Here is a 12,571-nt window from a genome sequence, read left to right as displayed (position 1 = left end):
CCCCCCCCCCCCCCGCTTACCTGGCTCCCCCTGCTTACCTGTCATGTCTTGATCTTAAAGGTAAATAAGGGAAGTTCCTAGTAATGTCATGGACTACCCTTGGGTGCGTTTGGTGTAGGCATTTCTTGGGGCTTTTCCTCCCCTACACCCTATCTATATGCCAACCGTGGTTTGCCTGCTGTATGGTGCTAGCTGCTTAAGATGCAGGCAGTCAGCCAGGCCTGGTGTTTTTCCCACCCTGACAAATGTTTTTATAAGAGGGGATGTCATGTATATAATTAAGTTGTCATGGTGATATTATGAATCAAAATGAAACCTCTTCACCCATTAATCTGGTAATAAGAAAAAGGAAACTTAGGTTCTAATCCTCGCAGTCTTTTGATTAAAGTCCATCAGATCACAAAATCTGCAATTAATTCACAATACACATTAATTTGGTCTGAGTCTCTGTTGCCAAAATCAGAAGTGGCTTATAATTAGTCTTCCGGACTACAACGGTCCTTAACAGGGCATCAGGCACTTTTAATCCATCTGTGCCCTGACTTAGAGGAAATGGCCCTCCTGGCTGCATTCCTCCCAGATAATTCTGCCTCTAAGGCATTGACCTGATCCCAGGCCTTTCCTAACCAGTTCAGTCAAAAGGCAGAAAATCTAAATAAGGCAACAAAAGAAAAGGCCAAAAGAAAACAAGAAAAGATAGGCTGCAGTGTTCAGCCTTAGTTGTACACCCTCTGGTTGTGTCTAGATATTGTGGTCCCAGATCCTTCTCCTGGGCAGCTATGGCACTAGGACAGTGGAGATAACTCCTCTGGGTATCCCAGCTGTGAAACCAGCTCAGTGCTTTGCTGGTCGCGCTGACTTGTAGCTCGCGGCAGCAATGCTGTTTCCGCAGTCTCCTATCAGGCTGCTCTGCTCTGCACTGGCTCTTGTCAGACATCCATGCCAGGAACTGGCTATATCATGCCTCCACACCTCTCCAGCTTCAACGAACATGTACTTAAGAACCTCCCAGGCAGCGTCGCTCACTGCTCTGCAGCCTCTGTTGCTGCACCTGTATTAGGTAAATAGTCCTTGGTTCCAGCCCTTACCAGGCATTTTGTTTGGATGTTTTGCATCCTTCTGACGCTTCCCAAACGTCTCCCCTGGGCCTTCCAGTCCCTGGGACCAGTCACACCATAACAGGGATGTATAAAGAAAGCTAAAACCTGACCTTGGGAAAGGAGTCTTTGAAACACGTTAAAATCTGGTTGGAAAGACTTTGTTAATGAAATCATGCCAGCACAGTTGCTGTGAGTGAAAGTTCAGTAATTGGGAGAGAAATATTAGGTTTGTTTCTGTGTCTGTTGCCTGTTAATGCTTAATTTGAATGATAATGTATTGGATATTAAGAGATCTCTTTACCATTTTGTTAATGTGTAACTTTGAACAGCAACATCTTGGACAAATATATATATTTTAAAGGTTCTGCTCTTTTGTATAGACAGATAACATTGTAGAACACACAATAGCTCTTCTTCCCATCAAAAAGAACCTTAGTTGACTTTCTTGATTTTGCTAAGATGAAAATCCAAGCAGGTTTATTTTGTTGTTCCATCAAAAAGGCAAACTGCAGCATAAGATCAACCTTTGTCTGTCTACCTCACCAAACCATAGCTGTTTCTTGATATTGGGAGATGTTTGTTTTCTTATCCTTATAGCTGCTTTTGTTTTCTTTCCCAACTTTTATCAAAAAAATTAATAAAAAAAATAGAATTTGCGAACTCCATTACCGTCTGTAACTGCTTGGCATGTCACTCTGATGCCACAAATATTGGGAGATAAACTCCTTCAAGTTCTTTCTGTTTTGGGGAAGTGCTGGAAAATAATTATTTTTTTAAATGTTTGAACGTATTAGTAATAGCTAAATTTAATACCTCTTAAGTGTAATTATATAGTTCAGTAGACCTTGTTTACACTAAGAAATGGGACTTAGCATGGTAAATTTGAAGTACTTAAGCTACTGAAGCACTTTTATCTTAAACATGTGAAATAGCATATTCAGTCCTTCAGCAGATTGAAATAACCTTTTTTTCTGCAACTAAAGTCTTCCAGTATGGTCACACAGTTCACCAGTACTAACCTGTTGAAGTATCCCAGGATGCACTGCTTCTGGGAGCTGTTGGGTATTCCCCAGAGGGAGCTACACTAGAATTTGTAATAGCACTTCTGTTACTACAGGGTAGAGACATTTTAAACTGCTTCCAAGGGTTAAAATGTGGACTAGTTGAAATTTACTTGTGGTTAAATAAATTAAGTAGCAGACAACTTTGTTTGGTTTCCCCTCCCCCCCTTCCTGCTGAGACAGAGCTTCAGACTTTCTATAATACACATTATCATATTTTTAAAATAAGTTTAGACAGTAAATTAGCTTGGTAAAATCCGTACTGAGCTTCCTCAATTCCTGTTTCTGTCACCCTTCCTGGAGATACTGGGGTGTACTCATCATGCCAGTTCTGGTGAAAATCTTTTTCCTTTTCTTAGAAGGGATGACCTTTAAGGATATATAGAAACTAGGGGCTTCTGTGTGTTTTTTTTAAAGGGTTTTTTTTGTGTGTGTTCAAAACCCTTCAGTAAACTAGGTAAGTCCTGTATCTATTTGAAGACAGAACTAGAACCATCATTATGTACACTTCAATGTATACTCTAGTGCAAGTATTTCAGTTTGATGAATATACTGCTAAGCCATTTTCTCTGGAGATTCTGGTCCACTACTCTCTAGATTGAGTATGAGGCTTAAAAATGTATCTAGTATCTACTGGCTCAAAAATGTTGTCCTAGCTAAGTCTATTCATCAGCCAGAATGCACCAACCTACATTCACCCTGCTGATTAGGTATCACTTGGGATGAAGAATCTGGTCTCCTGTGAGCTGAATTAATGGCCCAGTTAAGGCCATTTCATCCATACGCAAACACATTTGTGTTTCCCTTCGCAGTTCCGGTAGTTTCTCCGGTATCTATTGGTTTATGCTGTGTCCAGAGTAGGATCACATGAGGATTCCTATACATAGCCATTGTTTTGCAAACAGAAGGCTCTAAAGCAGGTATGTCAAATATACGGCCTGCCAAGCTGCCTGACCTGGTCTGTGGGTCGCTGGAGTGACCCCAGGTGCCAGCCCTAGCCCTGCCCACTGTATGTGGCATGTGGGCTGGACCCAGCAACATGCTTCCTGCGTGTAGCACGCAGGGTCAGCCCAGGACATGGGGAGCCGGTGCTGGATCACCTCTGTATGCTGACTCCGGGGTCTGAATTGGGCAGTGCTGGAACCAGTGCATGCAGCATGCACCCCATGGTGGCCCCCTGTGCTGTGTACACAGTGTACCGGCCCTGCATGCAAGTCTGGCATGGGGTGTGTATGGGCTGAATCTGGCATATACAGTATGAGGGTCTGGGGCACAGGCTGCATGGAGTGTCCTGGGTGTCTTGTATGCTTCATGCACAGTGAGCTCTGGGGCTGGCATGTGCTGTGTGTGATGTACAGGCTGGATCTGGTGGTATGGGTGTAGCACCGGTTTGGTGCCAGTACAGCTTGCAGACCAGCTCAGCGATTCATCATCTGGCCCCATGGGTCAGATAGGCTGAGTTTAATGTCCCTGCTCTAAGGCTTTTCACCTCCTGACCTGGATTCCCGCCTACCCCAAATTAGAGTAGAGGGCTAAGAAATGGGAATGCTCCTGATAGTCTGAAGACTAGCAGGAATTGGGTCTCTTACCTGCAGTTACAAGAGGGGGCATATGTGTGGGGATGTCATCTGTTAATAGCACCTGTGCCAAGCAAAAGCTCTTTTTTTTTTTTCTTGTTGTTGTTTCTGACCCTGTTTACAGTTACTTGTGCTTGTTTTCCACTACACACAGCTCAGTCATTTCTCTTTTCCTCCTTTGACAACATGTTTTGAAGGGTTTAACCTTTTTTGCTATTTCTCTTTCTAGTCATAATTCATAAAACACATGAACTAGAAATTGTAACTGTTGGGAAAAAAAATACTTAGAAATGTGATCAGAAGATACACAGTTCCTAGCAAAAAAATTAGCTAGTTTTGATGTCTTAGATGGAATATGGTTAAGGATACCTTTTAGAATTTGTACACTGAAGAGTCTGCTTTTAGCATCATTGAGTAAACCCCCTGTTTTTGTAACTTCAATACAATAAACATTTTCCTTTACAAATATACATTTTGAAATGCCTGCCTGGTGTAAATTTGTTTTAATATTTAGATTAAATTTGTACCATTACACAGGTGCATGTGTAAAATTGGTTCAAATAATTTTGAAATGTATTCATTTTTTGAGCTTACTTGTGAAACATTTAATGTAATACTTGTAAATATCCACTTTTGCTGAAATGAGTCAGGGAAAATTCAGAGACCAAAAGAATTTAATTTTTTAAGCTAAGAGTAACTGAAAGAAGAAAAGGAAAATATAAGAGGAGATAGATTGCAAACTTAAGTTTCATGGTAGCTGTCACTTGCTGTAATATAAGCGATACAAGTTAATCACATCTTTAGTAATGTGGATAAATATTTTATGAAAATATCAGTGTAGAACTGTTGTCTAACTTTTTGTGGTTACTAAATAAAACAGTTCCTGAAGTCCACTACTTGGACAAGTTGATTGATAGTTTTACATGAGTCTTACATGTTCCTGAGAATAATGTTTTCATCAAAACTTTTCTCATCAGTCATGGTTCTTTTTTTCCAGATATAATAATTTTTTCACCTGAAACATGAATTCTAATTATTCACTGGCATTTAGCGATTCTCTCCTTTTTAAAGAAACTTCTTTCTTGAGGTCCAGAGAACAGTAACATAACAGGGTTGTCTTTATAGTTCAGTTATTAATTAATGAAGATTTTGTTTGGTAACAAACAAACTTTCTGATGCTTAAAGCAAGCTAATACAAATGGTAATGTGAGATTTAAAGGTTTAGTTCTTGGGTGGTTGTTACATAGAATTCTTTGGAACTTTACTTTTGCCTTAATTGCACAGTATACAGACAGGCAAATAGGGATAAATGTCGGTTTCTTGAAGCTGTGCCTGATGGCAAATTTCATAGCCTCACTAGAGGCTTTGTTTGTGTGCACACATTACAGCAGCTTAACTAGAATTGTTTTAAAATCAATTAAAACTGGCAAACGCTTATATTGGCTAACAACTGGTTATATTGATTTCAGTTAATTCGGTCAATTGCAAGATTGAATTGACGTGAGAGGCTTTTTTTAAGGGACTTCACAACAGGACCTTCATACAAATGACTAATTTTGTTTTCTGAAAGTCAAGAGTAGCTAGAATACTGAGAGATGACCTGCAGAGACAAAAATAGGCCTTTGCTGTTTTTCGGATTCACTCTGCATGTAGGTAGTCTGTAAGGTGTTTTAGTCTGATATAATTAAAGCTCTGTTAGGGTCTGAAAGATTGGTGTTTGGAGAGCTAATGTAGTGATGATATATTTGCTAAAAATGAAAGGTCCACTTTTGTGGGGTTGAACAATATAAAATGTAGGGGTGCACCAATAAAGAGTCTCTTGGCCAATACTGATAGTTGATGATTAACCAACCATATTGGGTGATACCAACCCAATAACCAATTTACAGCAATGCAGCTGGACAGCATGGAGAGCAGCTCCCTGCAGGTATGTCTGTGGGGGGGCGGGTAGGAGGGGACAAATTGATGCCCCCATGGGGGGGTGAGGGAGTGGAGTTGGGGGTGCTGCCTAGCCAGGGCAGTGATTGGGACCTGGGGTAGGGAGTGGGACAGAGCCAGGGCTACTTGTACAGGAGGTGGCACTTAAAAATTGTGGTGGGGGTGCTTGAACTAAACCTTGCCAAATAAACTTTAGTTCAAGCCCTGCTGCCACCATTTTTGAGTGTGGCTTTTAAGCGGAGTGGGGCAAGGATGGATGCCCCACTGCAGTCTCGGGGCTCTTCCCTGCTGCCCTTGCCCTGGGGGCCCTATGCTGGCCACGTGCCCAGTACTTGCCTGGCAGCAGGAGGCATAACTTGCTGCCACCACTGCTGCCAGGCAGGCGGGGGGCGCACAGCTGGTGTGGGGCTCTTGAAGGAAAGGCAGCAGGCCAGAGAGCCCGAAGCCTGCAGCAGGCAGCCTACATTCATCCTGTGCACAAATTGGGGAGGGGAGGCACATTCTCCTCCCTTGGGGGGTCTGCACAGGAAGCCACCACCCCTCCTGCACCCCCTGGATGAGCCATGCATGGTTCTATCCTGCTCCCTGCCCTGGCCCCAGGTCCCATTTGCCATCCTGATTAAGCAGTGCCTCCAGCCCCTGCCCCACTCCCTCTCTCTCAGTGGAGGCCTTGATCTTCCCCCCCCACGCCCCTTCCCCTTCACAGACTTACCAGCAGGATGCTGCTCTCCACACTGCTGGGCTGCCTTCCTAGCCATGTGCATGCATGCGGCTGCACGCACTATTTATTGGTGACGGTACTGGCTACACCAGCCAATAACTGATAATGTTAATTTTCTTTTTATCGGTGCTGATTCAATATAGTAGTGCACCTCTATTAAAGTATTGGTGGGTTATTGTTAGTAAGAAACCTTTTAAATAAAGGGAATTCAATATTTGTCTTCCCCTCCACATATTTTAGAGCTCAGAAAAATGGGCCCACGCATGTTTTTGTGTTTCGGTAAACCCACACTTGCCTATTCTTATATTTCAAAGGCGTAAAAAAATTGGTAAATCACTTCCAGACAAGTGAAAAGAGGACAAAAGCCCAGTTGGGGGCGAGAGAATATTTTTCCCTCCCCACCTCCAAATGCTCAAAGTACTATATTTATGTAAGATTTCTTCATGTCCTTGTCATAAACTAGATGTTTTTCCAGAACTGTATGCGAGCAATGGTTCTTTCTGTCACTGCAGCAAAGTCCTCCTTTGCATAGGGCTCACCAAGGAGTTGGCAAAAGAGCAAGTGCTCCATGGTCTGCGCTTCACTGCACTCGCATGTATTCATGTTATTAGAGTAGACCTTTCGATCTTCCAGTTGGTGCGCACCGGCAGTTCAGGCATCACCATGTTGACCAGTCTGTATCAGCCCCTCTGGGGTGGTCCTCCTGAGGTTCCAGGTCCATTTCAGAGCATCTGCTTGCATGTAATCTTTCCTTCCATCACCTCAGTCACACCATGTCCAGGGATCCAACACTGGTCACAAAATTATTTTGTGATTTTTTTGATTTAAGCCGTTGGTTACCTCTGTGACAATACAGTGGATGTCATAAACAGTCTCGTGGATGTCATAAACAGTCTCATATGTATCTAAGACTGGCCAATGTTGAATGCCTTTGAATAAATGCTGAAAAGGGAAATTGTTCTTGCACTTAAAATGTGCTAGTTAATTCTGTGTTCCTTCAAGTTTATTTTTGTTTTAAAATACTATTGTTTCAGTTCGTTCAGAGTTTTGTTGGGGGAGGTGTGTTAAATTATAATAAAACTAACAAATTTGATTTGAAGCTCTGTTAACAATTTTTTCCCACTCCCAAGAGTGTGGATGGTTTGGAAAGTCAGACTTGGTTTTGCTTTGAATATGAAAATAGTGATATTTAAGCATTCTTTCAACCTATTTTTTTTTTTTTAAAGAAGGAAATTACCAATTAACTGTTTCTCTGAGAGGAAGACTATCAACTTAAATTCTGCACATGGCAATATGATTTGTGCTTACCTTTGCAAGGAACCCAATGGTGCTTCGGTGGAGACTAGATTAAAATCGACTGCTGAACATTTGTAAAGACTTTATCTATGATCAGTTTTCCAGGGTTTACTGGGAGTGCATTGAATCATTTTCGTGCACTGCTCTGGGAAGAAAATCCTAAGCATTTCCTTAGGCTCAGTTGTATTCAATTTTATTGCTGTTCAAAACAGCATAGGCAGTACTGTGCACAGAGGGATGCTGGAAGGGGTGAGCCTGAAGATGGTTTTTTTGTTGTTGTTTTTTTTGTACACAGTACTCTTCCTTTTGGCTTTCTCCAAAAGCTCTGTAAAATGTAGGGGCTAGGGACCATGCACAAAAAAAACTAAAACCTTTTTGGGTTAAGGTGAGGTGGGGAGGGAAAGGTAGAGTAGACAGGTGTGAAGATGTAGATGACTGTACTTAGCTCAGTTTACAAGTGATGGTCCTTCAAATTTGCCCTGATGTGTATCAGTCAAATGTATTTAAGATTTGTATCTAAACTGCTACCACCCTACTGATTTGAGTGGGTATAAGCAAAGGCAAAATTTGAATGCTTCTTTATATTTTTCCCCTTAACATTCTAGATTTAGACACTAAAGCAAAGAGAAAACAATTTTCATTTTAAAATACTTTGACTTCTGCAATTCTGAAGTAGTGTTAACTTGAAAAAAAGAACAGGTTTGTAATATTTTTTTCAATTGATATTATTACTCTGACAATTTTGTCAAGCAATCCATAATTACAGTCCCCCCCCCCCCCAAAAGTATGCTGGTTATAAAGTGTCATTGATACTCTAGAACTTTGCTTTTTGGCTAGTAAAAATGGATATAATTTTGAATACGTACCGGGAGCTGATCCAAGTAAGAATCTCTGTACAACCGCACCTTAGTTGAACAAAGTTGGGGAGTCATTTTAGTAAATAAACTTACCTCTAAATGACAACTTCATTTTTTCCGCCTGGGATATGGTGACAGGTACCAATAGACTTTTATATTTTTCTTAGTGTATTTCTCTTTGTGCTTGCTTACACTGTGATGAAAGAAAATAGCAGAAATTTTGTCATGTTTCTGGCAGTAATTTTACCTAATTACCTTTTTATTAGTCCACTCACAACCCAGGGATCACAACAAACTCAGCAGCTACAGAAGCATTATGGCATTACCTCACCTATCAGTTTGGCTGCCCCCAAGGACTCTGACTGTATACTTACCCAGAAATTAATTGAAACGCTAAACCCCTATGGTGTATTTGAGGAGGAAGAGGAACTGCAGCGCAGGTGAGTAAGCACTAATGGTTGGTTTAAGACTTTTTACAGTTCACTTAACTGGCTACCTCAAACCATGTTTAAATTGGTTTTAAAATGCTCAACCTGAAGAGTTGGTTTTTCTCTTCTGATCCAGAATAAAGAGGGTCCCTACATTAAGGTTACCCTTGAATTTGACAGGGTTTTGCCTTTTCCTTTCAACAGTGTTCTCTTGTAGTATTATTCTTGTTTCTTCCCACAGTTCATGTTAAAACTTTCTTAAACTTGCATCTTCTGCTGGCTCTGCTGCAGGAAACATGAAGACTCCAGGAGTGATAGGCAGGCTGTGTTTTGGAATTGATAGAATAGCAACCCAAAAACATGCAGCTGCTTAGAAACATATGTACAGGTGATTAGCACCTGAATTCCCAATTTGCTTTTATGGGCTCAAATTACTGAAATTTAAATAAATTAGAAATGTTTTCAGAGTGATTCTATTTAATAGCTGTATTAAAATAGTATCTCCTGTTTAGGTATGCTAAAACTGTTATTTCAATTTTTTCTTATGGTGTAGTGATCAACATCATAGTAAAATCTCAAAGTAAATCAGCAAATAGTGAAATAAAAGCATTCTAATATTTTACCAACAGGATTCTAATTTTGGGGAAATTAAACAACCTGGTAAAGGAATGGATACGTGAAATCAGTGAAAGCAAGGTATGGGTGGATTTTCCATGTACTTACTTGCATTAATGCTTGCGTAAAGATACTGAAAGTGGGCAGATCCAGGAGGGGTGCAGCTACACCTTCCTGCCACTGTTGTCCTCGGTACCTAGGTGTAGGAAGCCCCAGAACCGCCCCTTTCCAGCTGTGGGCTGAGACTGTGTAAAGTGCCTGGCTCAGCAGGGGACAGCAGCTGCAGTGGGCAGGTTTCCTTTTCCTGCGCTTGCTCTATGCTGCACCCCTCCCTATCCTTTGGCCTAGAGCAGGCACTAGAAGGAGAAACCTGCACACCACCACCACTGTCCTTGGCTAACCTGATGGGGTGCCCCAGCGCTGCTTCTGCTTTGCTCCACCATTTCTGGGCTGCAGGGAGCAGCTGTCTGGAGAGGGATCCCAGTTCTTTTGGGAAGAGTGATGGCAGTGCACAGAGCGCTCCTTCCAGCGCCTGTTTTCTTGGGGAGCAGGGATGAGAGGGGCAAGATAGGGAGCAAGTGCTGGAAGGAGGACCCTGTAAGCTACTTACCACTATTTCTGGCAGAGTCTGGCTTATAGTGCAGGTGTTCCCAACAGTCCCTGACTAGAGTAGGACAGGGAGTGGCTTTGGGGCTCCCACCACCTCCCAGATCAACTGGAGGCAGTGGTAGCAGGTGGGTCATTTCTTCTCCATCCTCCCTATACCTTTTCCCTGCCCAGCTCCCCAGTGCCCTCTGGAAGCCTTAGAGCTTCAGCCATGCCTTGCCCCCAATCCTCCAGTTGAGGACTGGTGGGCTGTACATCTCCCCCTCTGCTCCTCTCTTTTTTCTTTTTAAACTAAATCCTGGATTTGCCTGTATATGTCCCTTAAGAAATGAGGTCAAACTCACTAGATCAAGAGGTATATCTCATCAGAGAATTAACCTTAATGTCAATTCAAGTGAAATGAAAACTTCCTATAAACATAATATTGGACATCTGTGCTAATGAAAACTGAGAAGCTATAGTTATTGCTTCTTAATCTTCAAACTGGAAGAAACCATTAACCTGCTACATAAGTAGGTTTGGAAATTACTTGTGTTCTCCAGTATTATGCATAAAATGGTCAATTTTGTTTAATTTTGTTTGACTGAACTGGTGGTAGACTTTGAGATAAATAATGTTGGTGAAAGGATTCAAAAATTATTGTTTGTTTTAGATTGATCTGTTTTAACTTTATCAGAAAATAATAATCTTGGTGGTGGTTGTGTGTTCTGTTTTGTTTGTTTTAAACATTCTCCAAAAATAAACTAGGAGGTATGCTTTAAACCTCAAGATATTTTAGTTCATAAAAGGATGAGAGCCTAGCCACCCTTTTTGTTTTGTCTTTCCCTTTTTAATCTCAACCCAAATGCATTTCTTTTTTAGCTTGTTTATTCTGTGTATAATACTTTTTACCCTTTTACCTGTAGATTTGTCTTCTGTTATGTAGGCAGTGAAGCATGGGGAGCACAGAAAACCCCAAAATAAATCAATGTAGCGTTTCAAACCATGAACATGTGCAAGGACCTGTCTTAAATGACTAGACTTCAAATTGTTGGTGTCTTGCAACATTAGTTTATTGCCATTAATATGGCACCTCACATTGGGTTATATTGTACCCTGCAATACAGAAGTAAAACTTGGGGGTGGGGGGAGGCAGGAATTTGGAAGTTGAGGGACAAGTATACTAATTCTGAAAACAGTAGCATACATCCATACTCCACATATCTATGGGAGGAGGAGGTTGATATCTTTTACCGGACCAACTGAGTAGTTGAGATGCTTTTAAATTGTAAGCTTTCAAGCACACCATACTCTTTATTTTGAAGAAAGGAATAATCCTAGCTCCTTCTGAAAGAGTAAGCACTCTTTCTGTGAATGATAGGAATTCTGTGTGTTCAAAAGCTCATCTCAAGTCTCTTCCAACCATGTGGTGGGTCCAACAAGATACTTTTAGCCCCCTCCCCTTCTGTCCCTGCCCCTCACATTTCCTGGACTGCAGGGGCAGCAACATCACTTCTTCAAAACTAATCATAGTAATTCATCCAATACAGAATCTAGTAAGTTTCTTTGTACTTTATAGTGGAAAAAAATAAACACAATAGTGTAAACATTACTTGTCATTTCATACTTTCTGGAGGTAATAAATAGATTGAGTATAGTCTTCCTTGAAAATGCTTGAAGATCCATTGCTCTACCACATTTAAGCAAAATGCCCTTAATTTGGATTCCCAGCTAATGGATTTGTTGCAGGTAACACCATCAAGTTTCCGGCATTGTGATATGTTACAAATTGTATTTAGGATGTGACGGGGCGTAACATTTGCCTCTGTCTTCCCAGGAATCCCATGATGGTAGTCTAGTTTTTATTTCTGTATTGGCTATTGATTACGGATGTCAGTATTGTTTAAAAATTATCTCTCTAACCTCCTCTAATGATATTGGTTAAACAGTTAATCAGTAACATGGCAGCTTCCACACAACTGCTGGTTGCTGCTCCTGAGCCCTTTGTCAGGCATAGGAGGCATTGGCAAGCCCAGCCAGACCATAGGAAGGGAGCACCTGTGAATGAGCAGTTAACTGTTTGATTGAGTCATTAGGCTGCCTGCTGTTTTTTCTCTTTCACCTTTCCATGTAGTTGATACCCTCCTTGTAGAACTCAACACAGACAATTAACCCCCCACCCCCAAAAACCAACCTTTTCCCTCAAAAAAAAATGTGCAGCTAACATGACATCTGTCATTTACCCCTTAGTTCATTGCATATCTGTTTTATTTCCCTTTTCCTGCCCTCTGTATTCCCCATCTATTTGGATTGTAAATTCTCTGAGATTGGGGTAGGCTCTTACTCTGTGGGTGCAATATCTAATATTATAAATCTATGTTTTTGGTTGGCCC

The 12,571-nt window shown here is 41.3% G+C and overlaps 1 protein-coding gene across 4 annotated transcripts in view; it reads left to right on the top strand.

Annotated features, from left to right (window-relative positions):
• PAPOLA (poly(A) polymerase alpha) overlaps positions 1–12,571 on the top strand; it is a 105,489-nt gene that overhangs the window by 13,135 nt on the left and 79,783 nt on the right. For all 4 annotated transcript variants that reach the window (XM_019518602.1, XM_019518600.1, XM_019518599.1 and 1 more), the window contains exons 2-3: positions 8,817–8,990; positions 9,608–9,674. In XM_019518602.1, the coding sequence (XP_019374147.1) occupies positions 8,817–8,990; positions 9,608–9,674 (241 nt within the window). The remainder of the gene's footprint in view (positions 1–8,816; positions 8,991–9,607; positions 9,675–12,571) is intronic.

The sequence above is a fragment of the Gavialis gangeticus genome, unplaced genomic scaffold (genome assembly GCF_001723915.1).
Source record: "Gavialis gangeticus isolate Ggan-Ray unplaced genomic scaffold, GavGan_comp1, whole genome shotgun sequence".
NCBI classification, from domain to species: domain Eukaryota; kingdom Metazoa; phylum Chordata; order Crocodylia; family Gavialidae; genus Gavialis; species Gavialis gangeticus.
This window is presented reverse-complemented; position numbering and strand designations above follow the sequence as displayed.